We start from the raw sequence: 23,532 nt of genomic DNA on the forward strand, positions 1-23,532 counted from the left end.
TGGGGAATATTTTGCTTTATGTTTTTTAGAATAACACAATTACATAATAAGTTGAAACCCCAACATCACTGGAAATTTATGTTAAAAACATATTAAAAACCTTACATAAGCAAAAATATATTATGAGGTGTTTGGTATTTGAAGATATTGCTGATGCTGCAATACCTTCTGTTTAGAAAGTTCGCTAGTATGAGTAAATTTCGACAGTTTTAAAAATTGTGTGAAGTGCAATGAAACACACTTTCCTGAACTACAAAATATTTCCATGAATATTGAAAATAGCTAATCTACATTGATTGAGATTCTTGATAGTTTGCTTTGATATACAGAAGCTCTTCAGTTTAATGCAATCCCACATATTGATTCACCTTTTAGTTTCTTGTGCCTTTGGGGTCTTGTTGAGAAAGTTTTTTTATCTGTGTCTATGTGTTGCAGTGTTGGACCTATGCCCTCTTCAAGGAGCCTCAAGGTCTTTGGTCTAATTTCCAGGTCTTTGATTCATCTTGAACTGACTCTTTTGCAGGGTTAGAAAGTGGGTTTATTTCCATTTTTCTATATATGGTTAACCAGTTTTACCAACACCATTTGTTGAACATGGTCTTTTTTATCCATTGTATGTTTTTGGCCCCTTCAGAAAAAATCAATTGGCTATAAGCGTGCAGATTTGTTTCTGAGTCTTCTATTCTGGTCCATCTACATCCTACAGTTCACAATAATCACAGCAAATTTTAGTGTTCTTGCTAAGCAGATAGATGAGTCTGATATTTTCCTTTTAGTCTTTGATATTTTTTTTGAAATAAGTCTAATTTTAAATGTTGAATGACAGAGCAATTCTTACCACTGATTCATTAGAAAAGGGCCAGTGACAAGGGAAAGGACATCAAATAAAGCAAGACAATTAACTAAAGAATTAAAGAAACGAGAACTACTTTAGCTATTCTGTTTAATGCTGTTCCAAATGAATTGAAGGACTGATTTTTCTATGTCTATGAGGAATGATCTTGGTAATTTAATGGGTATTGCCTTGAATCTGTAGATCACTTTTGGAAATATGGCCATTTTGATGATCTTTACTCTGCCTATATCGTGCTTTTCTACACATCAATATTCAGTTCAAAATCCCAAAGCCACAAGAGTATTTTTGATAACCAAAGATATACTGCACCAACTCAATCTGTTAGAAAAAATAGTAATCCTGCCTTTCTTGGGACAAAAATTTCACTGAAGACAGAAATAGCAACAGGCCTTTGGATAGACATATTGACAGAGTTGAGTAAAATACTGCATTCCCATTTAAAATGAGATATAAAGCAAGAGTATGCCAGTATGTTTCTAAGAGTTATCAGATTTCTATTACTTAAATATTATCTTGAAAGCATTTTACCAGTGAATTAAGGTGTTACTATGGGATGGCACAGAATATGCACACACACCAATGGCTCACATTAAAATGAAATGTGAATCTGAGAAATACTTGCTACCCCGTTGTGCACTTCTTTCTGCCCCTTTGCTGCCAGCTGTATGAACAAATCCTGATACACACTGCCAAGAGGTATAAAAATTCCATGCCCAAGATGCACCTTTCTTAACAATTATGACAAAAAGGTATTTATAAGTTGGCTAATTCACTAGCTCTACCTATTACCATATACAGTCACTTCAGAACATTTATGAAGTTAAAGTGTTAGGACATAAATATGAATCTTGTGCACAATGAACACAAGTACTTAACAAAAATGCACACAGAAACTAATGTTAAGAATTTAAAAACTGATTTCCAGGTACAAAGAAACTAACAATGAGCTCTTCCCTACACCATCCCTCCTCTCCCTCTTCTCCATTCCACTAACTAGTGCTATGTAGTAAGTACAGGACCTCTCCTAGCTCCAGACATGGATTAAAAACATTCATCCCAGAAGAGAGCTCTTCCTAAAAACAAACAAAAGGAGAATTATATTGGGATTATTTTCTTACTTCTAACATACTTTGGACAAAGTAGTTCTCAGCAACAAAAACCATGGAGAAGGAATCAAAATACCTGACTTTAAAGTATACTACAAAGGCATAGTAATAAAAACAGCATGGTGCTGGCACAAAAACAGGTACATAAACCAATGGAGTAGAATAGAAGACTCAGAAACAAATCTGCAAACTTAGAGCCAACTGATCTTTGACGAAGGGGCCAAAGCATACACTGGATAAAAGAGACCCTATTCAACAAATGGTGTTGGAAAAAACTGGTTAACCATATGCAGAAAAATGGAAATAAATCCCACTTTCTCACCCTGCACAAGCGTCAATTCAAGATAGATCAAAGACTTGGAAATTAGACCAAAGACCTTGAGGCTCCTTGAAGAGAGCATTGGTCCAACACTGCAACACATAGGCACAGACAAAAACTTTCTCAAGACTTTAAAGGCACAAGAAACTAAAAGGCAAATTAATATGTGGGGTTGCATGAAACTAAAGAGCTTCTGTACAGCAAAGGAAAGAACCTCAACAGAGAACCAACAGAACTGCAGAAGTTTTTTCTCCAATAGAGGACTAGTATCTAGAATATACAGAAAACTCATGAAACTCAGCAATAAGAAAACAAATAACCCAATCAAAAATGGGCAAGTGAATTAAGTAGACTATTCACAAGGGAAGAAATTCAAATGGCTAATAAATGCATGAAAAAAATGTCCAACATCATTAGCAATCAGAAAGGAGTAAATCAAAACTATCCTGAGATTTCACCTAACTCCAACTAGAATGGCAATCATTCAAAACACAAACAACAACAAATGCTGTCGAGGATGTGGAGAAGTGGGAACACTGTTGGGATTGCAAATTAGTATAGCCACTTAGCCAAACAGTATAGAGAATCCTCAGAAAAATGGGATCAAACTTACCATATGATCCAGCAATACCACTTCTGGGTATCTACCCAAAAGAAAGGAAACCAAACTACTAAACTAATGCATGCATATTTACGTTCATAGCTGCACAATTCACCATTGCTAAACTATGGAACCAGCCAAGATGTACATCAACAGATGAATGGATTACAAAACTATGGGATATCTACACAGTAGAATTTTACTCAGCCATAAAGAAAAACACAATTACATCATTTATGGGAAAATGGATGGAGCTGTAGGACATTATGCTAAGTGAGATTAGTGAGTCACAAAAAGTAAGAATTGGCTGCTCTCTCTAATATGCTAGGGAGAAAGCTGGGTCATAGGGGGAGCTCTAGAAGAAGAAGGAGATACTATAGATGAGCAAATAAGGTGATCTAACTTAAGGGGATTGAAGGGGACAGGAAATTCCCTAATGTACATGATGTACATTAACAAGCATATCAAAGTCAATCACTAAGCCTAACATGGGAAGGAGGGAGGGGGAGGGAATGGGGTGGGAATTAGGTAAGAGCTAATTGGGTGATGTCATCATGTATGTCTTCACCATCTTGTACCCCATTAAGATGTATGATCACAATGCACCAATAAAAAATTGAAAAAAGTTTAAAAAATAAATAAATAAAAGAAGTAAACAATGAAGTAAGAATATAAACTAAATTCCTACGATTAAAAACAAATTTTAATTGGGACACTATTAATGTGCATAATAAGTGAGATTCATAGTGATACACTCAAATAGGCACATACCATTATTTGATTTGGTTTTTGTCCCTGAGAAGCATATGATTATTAACTATTGGCTTGCAAACCTAAATGCACAAGTATTGTTTTAAGAAAGTCAATCAATTCATAGTTATAACAAATAAGAAGTTTATAAAAATATAAAACAAAACTATTTAAAAATCATAGCACAAACACGGAAATTAGAGTATACTTAGGATCTTTCCCAAGTTTCACTATTGCTGCAACTGCTGAATTTGCCATAGAGAAAACTACAAGGCTAAGTCAACTTCTACTTGTTCAGTGATATCAAGAATTCTTATTCTAGTTCATTCATGATGCTGTGATGTACACTTTACAGAGGTCATGTCATTCAGCCTTCAACCTAAAACAGAGGTGGAGAGCTAATCATTTGACTCCCAGCAGAGCATCAGAATTACCAAGTGACACCTGACAGTTTGGCTCCAGAGCTTAAGCCTTACCTGGTAGGCTTTATTTTAAAATATCTTAGGAAAGTAATTGTGGATTAATTTTAAATTAACCTTTCCACAAATTTAGCTCCTATTGAATGGCAAATTCACTAAATTGCCAGTTTAACAAAATTTCTTTTCACTCATGTAATTCTTGTAACTGACAATGTTTTGGGAATGAAGGTATTGTTTTTTATTTTGCAATCAATGCATCATGTATGACACAAACATCAGGGGGTTATTACTTGTCTTTTTCCACTGAAATTGTAGTTTCTTCTAATGCACTGTTATGAGTATAACATAACCCAATGCATATGTTATGAATTTTGGATTGTTATAAGATGAAAACTCCAAGTATGCTTGAGATACCAGTTTTATCAGAGACATATGGGAACAGATCTCCAGCAATACAGGCATATGCACCAGATTTTGTCTAAGCAGAAATATGAAGACAACCTTCTTCCTAAGAGACTGATGATCCTTCCTGCCTTCTTTTGTTTTTTATTTATTTATTTTTATTGGTGCATTGTAATCATATAGCACATTGGAATACAAGACTTGAGAGGATATACAAGCACACATCATCCAATTAGCCCTCATCCAGCCCCCATCCCATTCTCTCCCCCTCCCTCGATCCCATGCTTGTTTGGTGATTAACTTTGATACATTTGTTTATGTACCTCCTGTGTTTTAAAGAGGCTCCATCCTCCCCTATTCCATACCCTCTTATTGGTCACCTTAGTTGCTTCACTTTAGGGCCCTTTCTATAGCTCGACCTCATCCTGTTGCCCCTTTCCTCCTAGTTTTTGCTGATTAGGGGAAGCATCTGATTTTTATTTTCTGCGATATTTCTCTGTGCATGCCATGTTGCAAGTACCGATCCCACTCTTGACGGCCCTAGTAGTAGCCTGGCTACCTGGTGGACTGATCCAGACCTCGCTGGCTCAAGCAGCAGCCTTGCCTCATGGGAGGCCCTGATTCTGACCTCTCTGTCGCCCATACCAGCCTAACCCCTCAGCTGGCTCCCATCCCAGCCTTGGAGGCCCCAGCACTGGCCTAGCCTCACGGCAGGCTCCGATCCTGGCCTCGCTGGCTCCAGCACTGGCCTAACCCCTTGGCAGGCTCCAATCCCGGCCTCGGAGGCCCCAGTAGCGGCCTGGCCTCCTGTCAGGCTCCGATGCCGGCTGCTGGCCCCGGTACCGGCCTAACCCCTCAGCAGGCTCCGATCCCAGCCTCAGAGGCTCCAGCATCGGCCTTGCCTCATGGAAGGCTCTGATGCAGGCCATTGGCCCCTGGCACTGACCTAACCCCTTGGCAGGCTCTTATCCCAGCCTTGGAGGCCCCAGCACCGGCCTTGCCTCACAGCAGGCTCCAATGCTGGCCGCTGGCCCTGGCATCAGCCTAACCCCTTGGCAGGCTCCAATCCCAGTCTCGGAGGCCCCAGTAGTGGCCTTGCCCCACGGCAGGCTTCAATGTCGGCCATTGGCCCCAGCACTGGCCTAACCCCTCGGCAGGCTCTTATCCCAGCCTCAGAGGCCCCAGCACCAGCTTTGCCTCACGGCAGGCTCCGATGCTGGCCGCTGTTCCCAGCATCAGCCTAACCCCTTGGCAGGCTCCGATCCCGGCCTCGGAGGCCTCAGTAGCGGCATTGCCTCACGGAAGGCTCCGATGTCGGCTGCTGGCCCTGGCACCAGCCTAACCCCCCGGCACTTCCTGCCTTCCTTTTGAAGTAGGTTTTTTTTAAAATTAATAATTCAATTTAAAAGAAAATTCAAATAAAATATGACTTTCCATTTTTAACAAATACTTTTTAGTCATTATGGAGCTTGCTAAAAATGTTAATCTGTCCAGGCAGATTAAATATACTTGCAATACAGAAGACTTAACTTCTCCACTTCAAAAAAAAAAAAATCACTCCGCTTCTCTTAATCAGCAATAACTAGGAGGAAAAGGGCAACAGGAAGAGGTTGAGCTATAGAAAGGGCCCTATAGTGAAGCAACTAATGTGATCAATCAGAGGGTATGTAATACCGGAGGACGGAGCCTCTTTAAAATGCAGGAGGTACATAAACAAATGTATCAAAGTAAATCACCAAAGAAGTGTGGGATGGAGGGAGGGGGAGGGAATGGGACGGGGGCTGGAGGAGGGCTAATTGGATGATGTGTGCTTGTATATCCTCTCAAGTCTTGTACTCCAATGTGATTGATATATGACTACAATGCACCAATTTAAAAAATAAATTAATTAAAAAAATTAAAAAAAAAATCACTCTAAGCTGGACTTGGTGGCCCATGCTTGTAATCCCAGAATTCTGGAGGCTGAGACAGAAGGATCACGGTTCGTGGACAGCCACAGCTACTTAGTGAGGCCCTCTGCAACTCAGTGAGACCCTGTTATAAATAAAGAATAAAAAATAGGGCTGGCGGTGTAGCTTGGAGACAGAATGCCCCTGAGTTCCATCCCCAGTACTACAAAAAAAAAAAAAAAATCACTCTGTGCATAATCTCTCGGTTTCTTCCCTCTCTCTCTCTCTCTCTCTCTCTCTCTCTCTCTCTCTCTCTCTCTCTCTCTCTCTCTCTCTCTCTCTGTTTCTATATGTCTCTCTCTTGCTCTTCTAATTTGCTTATGTTCAGAGCACATATTTTAAATCTTAATTTACATAGACAATGCCCATAAAGATGAAAAAAGAATGTTCTTATGTTTTAGGTGGCTCCCTAAATATTTCCTAGTTTTATGAGGATATTTCAGCATTTCATAATTGCAATGAACTTTAGAAGTCTTCCAGTCTATTTCTTCCCTATTGAGCAATTAGTTTAGAACATGAGTTATTTTTACATTCTGAGTTTCCTTATTTTCCAATTATCAGAAAGGCCATTTGGTTGTCTACTCTACCACAGGTGTATCAATCAGCCACAGGATGCATATTATGCTAGAATTAAAATAAAATATAAGGTAAGATCCTTGCTCATGATTCTAATATTTTCTGAAATTTATCACTCATGTCCAGAAGAACTTTAAGAGAAGCCTGCCATCCATACATTTTAATGGTAAAAAATGAATGCAAAGTTAAAGCAAAGAGAGAAAATGACATACTAACAATTTAGCCATTTATTAAGACATACTTTATGTGAGGTTATGGAAGCAAGTCACGTACATTTTATTATTTTAAAAATGATCTGTGGATTAAGTTTTTTAAAATGAGGAAAATTATTTCTCATTTGAGAAATGAGAAATATTTCTCATTTCTCATGTGAGAAAATGTGGCAAAAATATTTGCTGTAGGGCTTCAGAATCAAACCTTGTGGAGGGATATTTAAATTTTCAGCCAACTGAGCTGAAACCCAACACTGAGCTGTCACATTAAACAGTAGCTCAGAAAGAGATTTGTGGTGACAAGATACAGAAAGCGTGCTATATAGCACTTCAAATTAAACTTAAATTGTTTTTCATTTCATGTGAGTATGTGCATAAAGGTCCAAACAACTATGCTGTTGTCCTGGCAAATGTGCATGCTTTTTTTTTTTGTAATTTATAAAATTAGCTTTGAGTTCATTTTAACTCTCAAAGTCATCTTTATTCAGAATGTTAAATAAATTAGCTAACTCTTCTGCCTTTAAATTAAGCCAGCTTGATTAAATTAACTCATCTGTGAAATAATAAAAATTTAAATAATTCTAGGGCAGACTGTTACTTTAGAATTCATAAGTAAATTTATAATATTTGGCATAGGAGTAAACAGAAAGAAAACAACTGATTCTACAGTAGCACCATGGTTGATAAATATGATTTTACAGCTTCACGTTCTCTTTAACCAAAGAAACAAAAAAGTGTGTTCAAGCCTCAACATTGAATAGCTAAAATAATTTAGTCCAAGAAGGATAAATATATGACAAAGTTATTTCTGTATTCTAGAAACAAACACATAAACTGTGAAGTGCATCTTCAGCAGTGGTGAGATCTGGACAGCTCTCATGCCTCCTCTGGTAAATAACCAGTTATTTGAGTGCATTTTTTTAAACAATATTTGATGTAGTACTTCAATCATAGGGCCAAAGCCCACCATATTATATTTCTTAGAAAAAAAATGGTCTTGAGGAGTATGTCAGCTTATGGTAGGTACACGTAGAGCAGCTCATGTTGTTTCATTGTGGAATCCCTCACCTGGGTTTTGACTGAGCTAAGCAAGGTGGTGAGGCTAGCCTCTTGATGGGCTATTGTTCTAAGAGATCACTGTCTAGTTCATCATCAAAGTCACTTTGCTCAGTAACTTTAAATTCATTTTTATTTGCTCATTTGAGGTATGCACGTACAGATATAGACTGGGAATCCAGGGATAGATGTGAATAGCACAGCCCTGCCTTTCAGAGCACACTGCTGAATGTGGTGGGGCAGGCAGGGAAGTGATGACAACTGGGTGAGGGACAGGAGAAGACAGTTATCATGTTCTCTGTACTTAGCCCTAGGTGAGGCTTTTAATAGGTGACAATTTAGTTGAAGGATTTTTAAGAGTTTTCCAAGAGGATCAGGAGAATAGGACATTTTAGGCAGAAGGTTTATTATGCGGAGGCAGAGAACATTTTGAAAAACATCCTTCAAGAGGCTGGGGTGAGGGAGGCAGGCAGGGAGTGTGGGAGAGGTGAGCAGCTGTGGTGTTCAGAGGCCCTGGTTCCCACTTTGAGGAGTTTAGAAGTGTGACATATATGTTGGAAAGCCTGTTCTGCATGGTCCTGGACCTAAACCATTTTCATAAGATTGATTAATTCTCTAAACACACTAATAAGCCCTATTTGTTGTCAGAAATGGCTGCGACTTCCCATCTGTGTTTTTGCTAAAGTAGATGGTGAGTTCCATTAAATTGCTGAAGCAAGAGATACTGTATTTCACTAATCTCTGGGTAAGCACTTAGAGAGAGTACCTGGCACTTCAAAATATTTGGTAGGTTGAAATGGATTACTTTGTATGTGTGTGTGGTATTGGGCATTGAACCCAGGGGAAATCTACCATCAAGCTATACTCCAGCCCTTTTTGAAATAAGGTATTGGTAAGTTGTTGAGGCTGACCTCAAACCTGTGGTCCTCCTATTTCAGCTTCTCAAATACTGAGATCACAGGCTTGAAGTAGATTAAATTTAATTGGCATGTATTGGTGATTGTTTCTGCCAATAATGGAGGCTGATGCTAAGAAGAGCAAAAGTGATTTTGGGGGAAAAAATCTCCTGCAGTCAAAAAGCTCTTTTCTTACTTTATAAAAACTCAGCAAGGATTTCTGGTATAGGTCTGCTCTCACTGCCACTTTTAGTCTTTTTCCCCCCTTTTCTTAATGATATAATTAATTCCAGTTTGTTAAATCAAAGCATTCATAAAAACAGCTCAGGGTCAGATGCCTTTTGCATAATAAAATAAAACAAACAAATGGGGTACAGATTCCTTCCCAAATAAAAACACCTTCTTCTTATAAAATGTAACCTTTGTAAATGTTTATCATACATGTGGATTATTGGTTCTTTAGGCATTTTTTTCTGAAATAGACTATTTGTAGCCATGTTAGGATGCCACATAGACAATGATATATTGTGACTGGCTGAGGAAGTGGGGCTGGATCATTTCTAATAGTAAAGCTTATTCTGACAGTAGCAACTTGTCATCTAGGATGTGGTGGTGGATGCAAAGCACAGATTTTGCTAATGTAGCTTCATGAACCTGATACTAAAAAGGAGTAAGGTAAGTTTACATCTGGTTGTCCCTTTTTCTGTCCGAATCTTCTGGGAAAGTCCCTTGGGTTTTTTTTTTTTTTTTTATCTTTCCTTGTCTTTAAAAATAGAATTGCTAATACAGACCTCATAAGGTGTTTGGGAAAATTAAGCCAACTGAAACATTTGGCAAGGAGGGATTTCCAACCAATGTGTTGCTTTCCTTCTTCCCCTTTCCTGAGAGTCTTGATAACCTAATACATAAAATGACTGTGATCTGGATGTCACAATGCATTAAGAGACAGAGAAGCACACGTATGAATTGTCTTGTAGATGTTTTTCTAATGTTGCCTTTCTCTACACACTCCAAACAAGCAGGGAAGAGGCAAGTAAAGGAAATGGTGTCAGAGAGAGCAGCAATAGCAGCTGAGACATGGGTGAACCCTCAACGACAGGGGGCGAGATGGGAAAACAATGCATGATTATGCCTGGACCGTCTACTGCAGTCAACGTCCTCCAGGAGCTCTTTGCCTGGGAGAGAAGACTTGCCTATGGACAAATTACAAAACATGCTCAAGACACAGGGGCAAAGGAGCAGACTGTGATTACTCATTAAAGAAAGGATGTGGCTTGAGGGATTAAGAAAGTGTAGCTAGAGCCACAGCTCAAACTCTAGGCAAGGCAGGTGAGCCCAAGTGCATCTCCTGCCCCTTCAGGTTTCTGCACTTTCTCGTTCCTTCTGCAGGCTTTTGCCCATCACCATTCTCATTTCACATTCATGGCCATTCCACCATCTCCAGAGCCCTGGGTGCTGCTAGCTGCTTCTTCACTCCCTGCATAATGAGCTCCTCAAGAATAGGGACTGCAATGTGCATTCTTCTCTAGTTATACAGCCCAGCACAACATAGTTCTCTGTGAATGCTTGTGAATGCTTGATGAGTGCATGGCCACTGCAGCCACCGAGCCCCTCCTACACCACATGCTCGGTGATGCTTCTGTCCAGCCCGCCACTCACTCACTCACTCACTCACTCACTCACTCACACTGCAGATCTCAGCCCTTCTGCTGGGCACCCCACCCTGTCGCTTGCTAGACCCCTCAGTACACACCTCATAGCACAATGTGGTTCTGTGTGTCATTTTTTATGGTTGTAATTTCACATTTCTGTGTATATCATTTCTAAAGCAGTCCCCAACACCTGTCTAAAATGAGTGCTCAAGGAGGCCAAGAACCTGCATTTGCTCACACCTACCCTAATCAGATGACAAACAGATAGCAGAAATTAAAGAAATTTTTTTTCAGTACCAGAGATGGAACCCAGGGACATTCTACCTCTAAGCGACACCCCCAGCCCTACTTTTTATTCTTTATTTTGAAACAGGGTCTCACTAGTTGCAAAGGGCCTCATGAAGTAGCTGAGGCTGTCCTCCAACCACAATCCTCCTGTCTCAGCCTCCCAAATGCTGGGATTACAAGACTATGCCACCACAACCAGCGCAAGGAATATCTTTTGAATAAATGAAAAAGAAGAAAAGAAATTAGAAAATAACTAAGGAGGAAAAGAAAAAGAACAAAGGAAGGGGACAAAGAAGGGAGGGAGGGAAAGAGGGATAGACAAATATTACTATAAGACATGAGTTTGGTCAGGCATACCAAGCAAATATATTCTTAGATCTTACCCTGGTAATGAGCCAGAGAAGGAAAAGCCATGGTTTAGAAAAATGCAAATAATATACTGAAAAGGACAAGGCTGGAAACAAGTAGGAAGTCTATATATGAGAGAAAGAAGGAAGAGGTCTCATCTAACACAGTGATGGGCAGTAATCATATGAATTTTTAGAAAGTAAAAGCAACAGGACTAGATAACATAATTATTGCATATACATAGCCTTATTCTGAGACAGTCACTTGCCCCCTTTCTGAAAGGGCATCTACACTTTGAGGACCTTACCTTCCAGACTGCTAGCTATTGACATCATGGTGTGTGCTTCTCCTGACCTCCCACCTTAACTTACAGTGTGTCAGACACCAGAAGCTTGGCATGTGCCCAATTTGTCCACCTGCAGACAACCTCATCTGCTTCAGAAGCCAGGTATGTTCTACAACCGGGATGCTCTGCCATGTCTCCTCAGAAAAAATGTCAGAAAGTAAGAAAATGTGGAGGAGTCACTGAATCATCACAACAGCAAAGTCCCACTTAACTTGTTGTTCGTCATGACTTGTGATCCCTTCCATCTTTTGGCTATGTGATCTCTTAACAGCTCCAACAACTCATCCTTTTCGCAGGGCAGAGAAGTTCATACAGGATGTGGCATTGATATGAGAGAAAAGTAATATTTGGTGCCAGGATGACCAGGCTAACTCCTCCTCCCTGAAGGTTAAAATGTTCATCCAGGAAAAGAAAAACACCTTTTAAAGTGTGCCTAAAGTCAACTAACATTCTAAACTCTAGGATACCCCATCACACTTTCCACATGAATGAAACTAGCTCTCTCCTTTGTGCAATAAATCCCCACAAATGCTCTTATTCATATCATAGTTGTACTCCACCTGAGTCTTCTGGTGGAGAAAAGAAAAACACACCAAGTTTGCAATAATTCATGGGTTACATAGCCACCTGGCATTAGGGGCCTTCGCAGAACACCAGCAGCACACAATGAAAAACTCAGTGAAGAGTAAAAGTGCTTTGTGTTCTTATTAACAAAATAGAACATATTTAGAATCCAGTAATGGTTTGATATTCTGCAGGACATTAGAACATCTGACACTGCCAAGTCCAACTCCAGGAAACTCCTTTCTAGTAGATTATACAGAGGCTCAGCAGAAGCTGTTCTTAAGAGGAGAAAAGTAAAGCAGCAACTGTTGGGCCCTACAGCAAACTGGGTGACATCAAATGCTCCCAGGGCCGTGCTGAATGCCGAGTCTGCCTCAGGCCATGATTTTCACCTCTGTAATATCATGAAAGATATCCAAATGCCAGTTTTGAGAGTCAAAGCAGGAGACTGGTGTGTTTTCAGAAAAATATGTAACTTTTTTCAACAGATTTGGTTAAATAAAAATTGAAAGATGATTATTTTTAAGTCATGTTTTCCCCCAGTATGACAATATTGGGGGAAAATGATAAATAAATATGCAAACATATTTATTAGTTCTGCTGAATACTGTGTACATTTATTAAGACTTAATCAGCATTTTAGACTAGGCAACTCCTAGTTACAATTACCTATGTTATTGCTAATTGTTTCTCACAACCTTCTTATATATGCAGTCTATGATAGTGCCTTCTTTTTATGGAAAAGACAACTAGTTACTCTAACTTTTATTAGGTTGTGAATCACAGTATGCACTTCTTTAAATTTCCCTGCAATGGAGTGTGTGCTCACCATATTTAGCACAGTCTGAAGTATGGCTTTATGCTTTAAATTTTTCTTAACAGAATGGAAAAAATTTCAATAATAAAGAATATGAAATATATTGGGAGTTTGTACTAAAAATCCATCAGTACATGTATTTGAAACATATTAAATTGGTTAAGATTAGTTTATTGTTTTTAGTGATGAAACAATTATGTTAGGTAAGTTTTCTTTCTAGGTTTAGTGACATCTGTCACTAAAGGTTAATAATTCTTTGGAGAGTGACATATTGCTATTTAATGTACACTGCATCCTATAATAACATAGAGACCATCACCAGCCATCCTATGCTTTCAAACTCCTATTTTCCATTTCCTTGTGAGTCTGGAGTTCAGTTATGCTGTGAACCAAACTGTGTCTTCTCAGACTTATGGCTGTGTTGTTTTGCTCTCACTGTAAAACACACGTCGTGTTATCTGTTCCACAGATTAACATTTCTTTCCAGGATTGACTATTTGAAGGCTAGAACAGCAATCCTACATAATATTAGAGGTGCATCTTTAGAGCAGTTCATTCATTTTCTTATGGAAATTTTGTAATGTTTATATGAAAAGACATGATAAAAATAACACTTACCACCATGATATACCGAGGTCTGTACTGAATGGTTCCAAACAAACCCAATATGACAACTATTATATGTAGGAAATTTCCAAGAATAGGTGCCCACTGGAAGCCAAGGAAGTCAAAGATCTGCCTCTCTAATGCTGAGAGCTGCAACAAAGCAAAGAGTGCTCATTAGCAAATAACCCAGTCAATGTCACACCTTGTAATCTTCATTCCACTGCTGGAAACGTCTCCATATTTAATTTCAATTGTACTTTTGGACATCATTGTCAAAAGAACTGATTGATTGATTTGTTGATTTGTGGTGCTGGGGATCAAACCTAGGGCCTCACACATGTTAGGCAAGTAGCCTTCTAGTGTGAAATATATGTTGATAAAATCTGTTTGGTTTCTTTTTCTTTCACTAATGTGCTAATAGTGATAGTAACAGAATACATTTTAAAAATGAAGTTTACTTTTTTACTTACTCTGTGCTCAAAACCCTGATATAAAACTAAAGTTAATTCATTTGGACTACATTTTAGTAAGATTATATATGTACATTAAAACTCAGATTAGGTAAAATTCATTTTGGATACCCAAATAAAAACGATGGGACAATAACAATCTTAGATATGGCATAGTTTATTATACTTGCATTATGTATAATTATATTTTTAAATAATTCTTCAGTGTATCAAAATTACACACTAAAACCATTTATGGTTGAACAGATGAATTTCAGAGATTCCACTGAATATCAACAATGTCATTATCATGCATAAATGGTACATCTTGTATTCTATACCTAAAATTTTTACAATTCCACCTGCTGTACTTGGATACTGATACATTTCAGACAATTTTAGAGATTTTCTTTGATAAAATAGTAATTCTAATAAAAGGATTCAGTGATTATCCACACTGATGGCACTGGAAACTGCAGCTTTCAAATGAAAATGGCACCCTAGGTATTTTTCTAGTTATGTGGCAGGTGTATGCCTGAATAGCTTTAATTTTCTTGGACATAGTGAAAGGTCCTCCATCCTGTAAGCTGCATTCACCTTGCTTTAGATTTACCTCCATTATAGTATGTGATTACAACGCACCAATGAAAGTATATTTAAATTAAAAAAAAAGATTTGCTGCCAGAAAGCTATGGAGGAAAAGAGCTAACACCTAGAGACAAGCACGCCAGATCCCCATTCATTTCACGAGTATTTCCTGATCATGAAGTGATCTGTCACCATCTCCTGCCTCTGCAAATGCACAGAAATACTAAAGCACAAAATAATCAGTGTGACATGAGGAGCGGCGCTGTGTTTCCAACCTCCTATTTGTCTCTGCTTCTGACTCTAATTAGTTCCCAAGAACCTGCCCCAGAAAAATGCAACGTTTTATTTATTGGCCCATCAATGATATAAATATGCACTGTTTTTATGTCCAAACAGGACTGATGGGCTCAGACAAAAAGCAACCCTGGAGAGAAGCCTCAGGCAATTCATTCTGAAACTGCAACCCTATTTTAAATCTGTCCTGCATCACAAAAGCCTTTAAAGTGAACTTTTCAAACAGAGAAAACCCCATTTTCTCTTCTGTCAGAAGATGCATAGATAGTGTTCCCTTTTATGATATTAAAGAAAAGACACATAACAAAAGAGAAACCAAATTAATGCCACTTATTAGAAATTCTGCCTCCTTTGTTCAAAAAACTCCATCTCTCTATTAATATTTATTCTCTGAGAACTGAAAAAGTGGACTTCAGGTAGCTTGAAATAAGAGCATAAGTAAAAGGCCACTATAAATAGGGATAGGATCACAGCAAGAACAAAACAAGAAGCAGCCGCAACAACTATACCAACTCTGGGAATTACATTTAAGCAGTGAATTTTAAAAAGCCAACAAAAAACACTAGAGAAACACCTCCAAAAGTAAAAGCCATTACGATCTTTTATTATTTTATTGAATTACCATCTTAGGCTATTTTGTTGTCTAGTTTATCCATAAGTATTTCCTCTCTGAACGTCATACTCTCCAGAGACACTACTTTTCAACCCTAAAGCACAATATTAAAAATAATGACCTGGAGCTACTAAATGAAAATAAAGGATGTCCAGGGTGCTTTGTTAACTGAGAAAAGATCTCAACATATTTTAGAAGTTTCACTCTCTGAATGGCTTTAGTGTCTTCCCTTCTCCGTGTGGGGTATATGGAGGACTTTTTTTTTTTTTTTTTAAGAGGGCTTCATTAAGGTCAAAGAAAGACTTAAGTCCCAAAGGACACCTGGGTGTGTCTCACCACACTCTGGCAGGCAGGGCGTACAGCTTGCAAGCATCACTCTCACAGCACACACAGGTGTGGCACAGCACACTCTGGCTATGAGAGGCAGTAAACTGATGCCAGACACAAAGCTCAGTGCTCAGACCATGTAGGCAATGTACAGGCCAGGGCTTCCTGACCAGGAGCACCTTGACAACCATGTGGAGTCCTTGGCAACTTGACAACTCTACCTGTCAGCACCCGAGACTGTCCAGGAGCTTTGCCACCTTGCTATGTCAGCCACCGACAATGCGGCTGAGACTGACTGGCCGTTGTGCTGGTGGTCGACGGGCAAGTCCTCACCTTTGGATCTGGTTAAGCGTGGATTAAAGTCAGGCCCTGAGACCTGGAGCATACTCTCTTCTGAACCAGACCTGAGACCACAACTCAGCCAGCTGAGCTCTGTGGCAAATGAACTGCCCAACCTGATTTCCAGGTTGTCTGTCTGTCTTTCCTACAGTATCATAAGTTGTTGTGAAATACTATAATTCTATAGAATATTAACAAATAAAGAACTTGTCTTGGTCATGATTAAAATAAATGTTCTTGAAATGACTGAGACCATGTTTTGGTTGTTTTCCATGATCTGTCTATTCAAAATATAGGGTCAATGATGTCAGGGTGGGAGCTTGATACTGGCTGCTATGGAAATATTTTAAAAATGCAAATTCTGTAGTGTTAAAACCAGGGTTTGTATGTTTTAAGAGCCTATTGTTAAACAGCTACTTGCATATCACTGAGAATGACACCTGGGAAATAATGGTTGTGATTCAGGAGAACAGTGAAGTCACCACATTTGTAAAGCAGAATAAATAGAAGGCCGCCCAATCCAGAGGAGAGCGGGGAGGGTGGGTGGAGGAGGATTGGACTCAGAGAGGGTACTCACAGAGATGCCACAGAAGAGAAGAGAATGAATGAGACACTTGAAGGACATGAGGTTTATATAAACGTAGATAAATTAAAAAAAAAATATGAAGGCCGTAAGGATTCTTCAAGAAAGAGAAACCAATCAGTGCTCAGTTTGAAACAGCCCAGGAGGCCCCGACCTGGATAACAATGGAATCATTTCTAAGTGAAAGTTGAGGTAGATAAGAATCTGGGAGCTATAAAAAATATGATGAAGAGAGTATGCTTCTTTTCCTGGTGAGTTAAAAAAAACAAAAAAAATGAGATTTTAAGTAAAAGTACAGTATAGGTGTCTACTAGTCCATCTAATATGATGAACGCTTCGTGTTATCCTTCATGATTGCTTATAGTAATTATTCCTAATTATAGGAATTAATTTATACCTAATTAAAGAGCTATAAAAATGGCTTCCTGGGTATTTACCTAGACAGGGTCTATAGGGTAGTGTATGTCCAAGCAGAACCAAGGACAAAGGCTCCCATTAGTGACTGAGAATTTGTTTTGGTTTTTGTTATTGTTTTTTTTTGTTTGTTTGTTTTGTTTGGTTGGTTTTTTGGTGGCACTGGAGGTGGAACCCAGGGGCTTTCTACCTCTGGAATATACTCCCAGACCTTTTTTTTTTTTTTTTTGAAATGGTCGCACTAAGTTGCTGAGAGCCTCACTAAGTAGCTGAGGCTGGCTTCCAACCTATGTAATCGATCCTCTTGTCTCAGCCTCCCAAGCATGGGGATTACAAGCGTGCGCCACCACCACACCTGGCTCGTGACTGAGCACTTTGGAGGGTTGTCACAGTAAGAAAGAGAGCTGCCTTTTACTCTCCTTCCTCTTGGAGTTTTTCTCTGCTCACTAGAGACAGACACAATGGAAAAGATCAAAACAAGGTTACTTATGTCAGCAGAATCATAAAAAACATTCAATCAAACCACAGTCTCACAACAGACTGTGAAATTGAAGCATATTGTAAGACTACCACCATCTTATGTGTAACTTCTCACTCAGGAATTTTTTGTGTAAATATTTTATAATCACAAAGGATTAAATCTTTCCTTAAAGTGAGGATTTGAAAGCTCTAATTAACATTTTATTAGCTAGGTTAATATTTCTGAGGCCATTTCACAGAAGTTTTAGTTATTGAAGCAGGCTTCTTCAGGTATGAAAAGTTCATAGGACCCTCAGCTCTGCCAATGTTTTCTTTGGTCTACAAACACTTATCCACTCAACTCATAGTGACTTTTCATGCTTGATATGGATACTCAACTTTTGTGTACATGATCAGGGCCTTATATATGTATTATATGGTCTTATATTTTAATCTATAATTAGAGAAGTTTATTTCATGTCTTTTAAAAAAACATCAGTAGCAATATTTGCATCATGACCCTACTAATAATAGATCTACCATCATGCTAAATAAAGCAGGCACTATTCTAGAGAAGATTTTATTTGTCCATAAACAGCTAAGCCTACCTCAGGATATATAAAGATTTTGAGACAGATCCAGGAATTCTAGATTTGGTTTGCTTGCCATATGGTTCATTCAATAAAGTGAGTATTAAAGTATTAACTATTAAAGTATCTCTGTGTCTGAAAGAGTTTTAATTATTTTTCATAAGTGCTAAATGACAGAGACTATGTCAGTGAAACTAGAAACCCATGAAGAGTCGGTGAAATAAAGTCAGATAAAGTTTACGAGAGTTTGAATTGGTGCCTCCTTTTCCCATAGCTTAAGGTTCGCATCCACTGCCAGTGGCTGCATGGCATCAATGCTCACGCAGCTAGGTGAGGTGGGAAGGTGAATGCTCAGAACAGTCTGCTCCTTTGCACCAAGTGTAGTGACTAAGTTGTTCCTCGAGCTAGTTGAAGTGAAGCAAGTGTCCACAACATTTCAAAAGCCTTCTTGAATTCTGTCCATGTATTTGAGTCCCTGTATCTCCAAGAAATTGAATGGGCATTTCTTACTCTTACAGTTCAGTAAGGAAAGTATAAAAGTTCAGGTCAACAACATAGGATCTCAGAAAAAAGCTACACATGGTGCTACAAATCTATTTATTTAAGTAGTAAGAAACCGGAAAGCACATCAAGAAAATGTTCCTGCTAAAAGAGGAATAGATGTTATACTGCACATAGATTAGTGGAGGCTGATGTGCTGAAAGATGGCATGCGAAGGGCCTCTGCATCCCAAATTCACTCGCTAAGCAAATGTACTCACTGGTCCTGTGCACCACCTCAGCATATCAACTGGCAATGACACCATTTCACCAACTTCTCAGTGTTTCTAGGAGTAAGTCCATATGTTAGAGAAATGCTCTAAAGTCTAGAAAAAAAATGTAACAATACTGTGGATATGATATTATTTAATGTTCAGTGTTTAGTATTTATTCACTGAACTTGACTTCGACAAAAGTATGATCAATACTTATTATCCTATTGGATATATGAAGAAGTGAACAATCAGCTGATTAGTACCAGAACTGTGACTTTATGTCTTCACTCCACCACCATGAAATCATTTAACAAAATGTTGAATACGGTTAAATTCTGAAATAAGCTTTATCATAAGAGACAAGATAGCATAGCGTGCTTATGTGTTTCCTGATTTAATCCTCTGTCTTGTCCACCTCACTCATTCCCTCAGTCCTTCAGGAGAGGCAAATTGTACTTTTTATAAACTAGAAGCTTTGCTACCCTTTGTCAAGCTTCAGTTTCTTCATCAAAAGTACATAATAGTAAGTATTGACTTGTTGATAAATATTAAGACCTGCAGACTGAGCACATAGGTATCAATCAATCAAGAGTGACAGTGTCACATTAGTTTCCTGTTGCTATTTCAGTTCTCTAATGAATCACCAGAACTTATGCTAGCTCATTACCTTCTGTAGTTTAGAAGTCTAGAACAGGTCTCAGTGAGCTAAGATCCAGGGCATTTGCAGAGGTGCATTCCTTCTCATGGCTATGGGGGACAGTCCATTTCCTTGACTTTTACAGATTCTAGAAGCTGCCTCCTGCCCCCTGTGGGCATTTATTCTCATGCCATTATGCTTCTGCTTCCTTCTCCCCTCTCATTCCTCCAATTACAAAGACACCGTGACTCCCTTGGGCTCTTCTGGATAATCCAGGAAAATCTCCACATCTCAAGATTAGCTAAATACTCCCAATAACTCCCAGCCTTTTTTTTTTTTTTTTTTTTTTTTGTGGTTCTGGGGTTCCTGGAAGCCCTTCTACCTCTGGGCTACACTCCCAGACCTATTTTATATTTTTGAGACAGGGTCTCTTACGCCAGCGCGGCTGGCTTCGAACCTGCGCGATCCTCCTGTCTCCGCCTCCCAAGCGCGGGGATTACAAGCGTGCGCCACCACGCCCGGCTTTTTTTTTTTTTTAATTTTGTAGCAGGTTCTTGCTAAGTTTCTGAGTCTTGCTAAGTTGCTGAGGCTGTTCTCAAACCTGCAGTTCTCCAGTCTCAGTCTTCTAAGTACTGAAATAACAGGGCTATTCTTTTGCTCACTAAATGAGTTAAAGTATAAAATACTTAAATCATGTTTGGCACATCCACATCCATGAATACATAAATGCATATGTATTAATACACACATATATGTGTGTATATATACATATATGTGTATATATATACATATATGTTTACTCTTATATAAGAGGCTCAGAAAAACATCTATAATTAGGGGGTGGGAAAACTAAAAACTGCTTTAATGTCTTATATTATAGTATATTAAAAGCATATCCACAAGCCAAGCATGGTGGCGCACACTTGTAATCCCAGAATTTGGGAGGCTGAGACTGGAGGATCACAGTTTGCAGACAGCCTCAGCTATTTAGTGAGGCCCTTTGCAATTCAGTGAGACCTGGTTTCAAAATACAGAATAAAAAATAGGGCTGGGGGTGTAGCTCGGAGGTAGAATGCCCCTGGATTCCATCTCCAGTACCACAAACAGCATATCCATAAAATAAATATTATATGCCCATAAAATAAATTAGATCAATATCTATATTTATATAGAAATTCAAAACTATATGAAATGAAGGAAACATAATTGCTTCTAAAATGGAATTCTATTTAACAACAAGAAATTTAAATCTTCATCCATTCAGTAAGTACTTTGAGATCTTCGTAAGTGTATGAAATACTAATATAGTCATTCATACATGCAATAAATCACATGTGTGTATAGAAACACAGAATATTAAATACATGTTTTCAATTTTTCTGAGTGGTGGACTATTGTTGAAAAACATTGCTATTGAAATTTTTCTAAATATTTTATTCAATAAACATGAATTACTTGTAATAAGAAAAAAGAGACCTGTGACCTTGTATGATCTCTCTTCATTTGTGTGTAGGTATCGTGTGTATTTTAATTCAACCCAATAATCAGGAACAAAGTGTCAAGAAGTAATATTTAATTTTATTATGTTTGCCATAGTATTCTATGTTTCATTTAATTATGTTTTATTATAAAATGCTAAGCTAGACCAACTGAACTGATTTTTCAGCCTATCAATGAAAAACACTGGTGTGAAAGAAACTCTGGACAGTGCCTCATTAGGAAGAAAGATTAAGCCATGCTCAGTTATACTGGAATTAATGTTTCAGGTGTTAGAAAACCACCAAAGACAGTATTTCTTAGACATAGGAGTTTCACAAATGAACTTATGCTTTAGAAAACTCTTCTATCAGAGGTTTGAAAGTGCTTTATCTTGTTTTGTACTGACAGTATGAGGTAGTGGTGATGGAGTGAGACTTGGACTGAGAGTGGGGAACAATGGTAGAAAGAACTGCAGCTCTCAAGAGAAAGGGGGTGTGAAACTGAACTCAGCTCAAGGCAACTTAGAACAGGAAAAGTGTGCACGAATTAAAAAAACTTGAGTCTAAGTGGGTATGGTGCCACATGTCTATTATCCTAGGACTCTGGAGGCTGAGACAGGAGGATTACAGGCCACTCTCATCAATTTAGCAAGAACCACAACAACTTAGGGAGACCCTGTTCCAAAATTTAAAACAATAATAAAGTGGAAAAGAACTGACGACACAGCTCAGAAGTAGAATGGGTTCAATCCCCAGTACCACAAATAAAACAAAGAAAACCAAAAACAAACAAATAAAAAGGTCCTCAACTAGAGTCTAAAGAACAATAACCTGTGAGAACCACTTCAGTTTGGTATACATCTTCACTCTCACCAATGAATGGGAACTTGCAGGGTAAATTAATACTATTAAATAACTGAAAGTGGAGAAGAAAATTATAGTCTTGTAATTCATGTATTCCAATCTCTAACGAAAGATCTTACATCACATCAGATTACAGATGCCAACTGAGCTTCCATTATCCATTTATTTAAGGAAAATTAAATCCAAGGGTGGATGGTTGGCCCATGGACTGTGCGGTTCAAAGAGCCTCAAAGTGAGCAGCCTCACACTTCCCATGGAGCTCAGTGCGATGCATGGAGTTCTCTCCTCTTCCTGTGAAGATGTGCACATCAAAATGTGCTTCATTCTAAGTTAAATCAAATATGATTAGAGTAATTCAAAGAACAGGCAAGAATTGGGCACAAAACATCCAGGAAGGAATTCAAAGACTTATTAAAAATAAGTTTGGGGTTGTTCATTGCCAGGGATTATTTTAGTCCTTGCTTTTTTCAAATCAATCCACTTAGCCTAACTAAATACAGAGAATTTCAAGCTGTGGGGTCTATTTATGGGAAATGAGGTTTTTATAATTAAGTAAACTTGAAAAGTATTTATTTTTACCAATAGGTTCTCATAAAGGGAAAGATTTTTTATAATTCTGTTTTCTAGTAGCACCAAAGACACTGGTATGAACATAAAACAAGCTATGGGATAAAACAACAAACAAAAATAAACCAGAAAAACTATGGTGCAAAATCTATCATTCCTTTTTATATCCTAACTCAATAATACACACAGAAAAATTGCACAAAATCTAGGCAGAAGGGAATAATCAAATAATGTTTGTCCAAAAATGTTGGTGGATCTCTGTAGAGGGTCATTTGATCATTTGGATCAAATTCTAAGTATTCTGTCCCTGCCAGGAATTATCCTACAACCAAACTCCTCCAACCTAAGTCCTCTTCATCCTAGCCACAGACCTCGAGAAATGCAGCTCAAATCAGGAATAAAGCAATTGTTCAAGCAAAAGCCCAAAGTCCAATTTGTTACAGAACAGTGGCTGAAGATTGAATTTCAGCCCTCCAGTGGAGCCATAATGGATCCAAGAACTCTGAAGTCAAAACCCTAGACTGGGTGACCTACACAATGCTGCAAACAGCCGGCCAAAACAGACCTGCCTTGGCATGTAAGACCCTCATGGTGGTGTTACATAAATGGCAACCCAGCATGAGAAGACAGAAGACAAGGTTATGGGCCAAATGTTTCTTTAAAAGCCTTTTCTTATTTATATTTTTCATAGAGACCACCTGCAAGAATTCTTTCCTTAGAAAATCCCTTTTAAAGCACACATTTTCAACAAGAGCTAAGGAGACTTTGAGAATGGAATGAAATGTTTCCTCTTTAAGCACAATACAAAAAAAT

The 23,532-nt window shown here is 38.4% G+C and overlaps 1 protein-coding gene across 1 annotated transcript in view; it reads right to left on the reverse strand.

The window, feature by feature from the left end:
- NKAIN3 (sodium/potassium transporting ATPase interacting 3) overlaps window positions 1-23,532 on the reverse strand; it is a gene marked incomplete at both ends in the record, with an annotated part of 672,646 nt that overhangs the window by 327,219 nt on the left and 321,895 nt on the right. Inside the window, one exon of the mRNA XM_080695337.1 lies at window positions 13,776-13,913. Within this exon, the coding sequence (XP_080551463.1) occupies window positions 13,776-13,913 (138 nt within the window). The remainder of the gene's footprint in view (window positions 1-13,775; window positions 13,914-23,532) is intronic.

This window comes from Muscardinus avellanarius (assembly GCF_963383645.1).
Source record: "Muscardinus avellanarius genome assembly, chromosome: 4".
In the NCBI taxonomy this organism is placed as follows: domain Eukaryota; kingdom Metazoa; phylum Chordata; class Mammalia; order Rodentia; family Gliridae; genus Muscardinus; species Muscardinus avellanarius.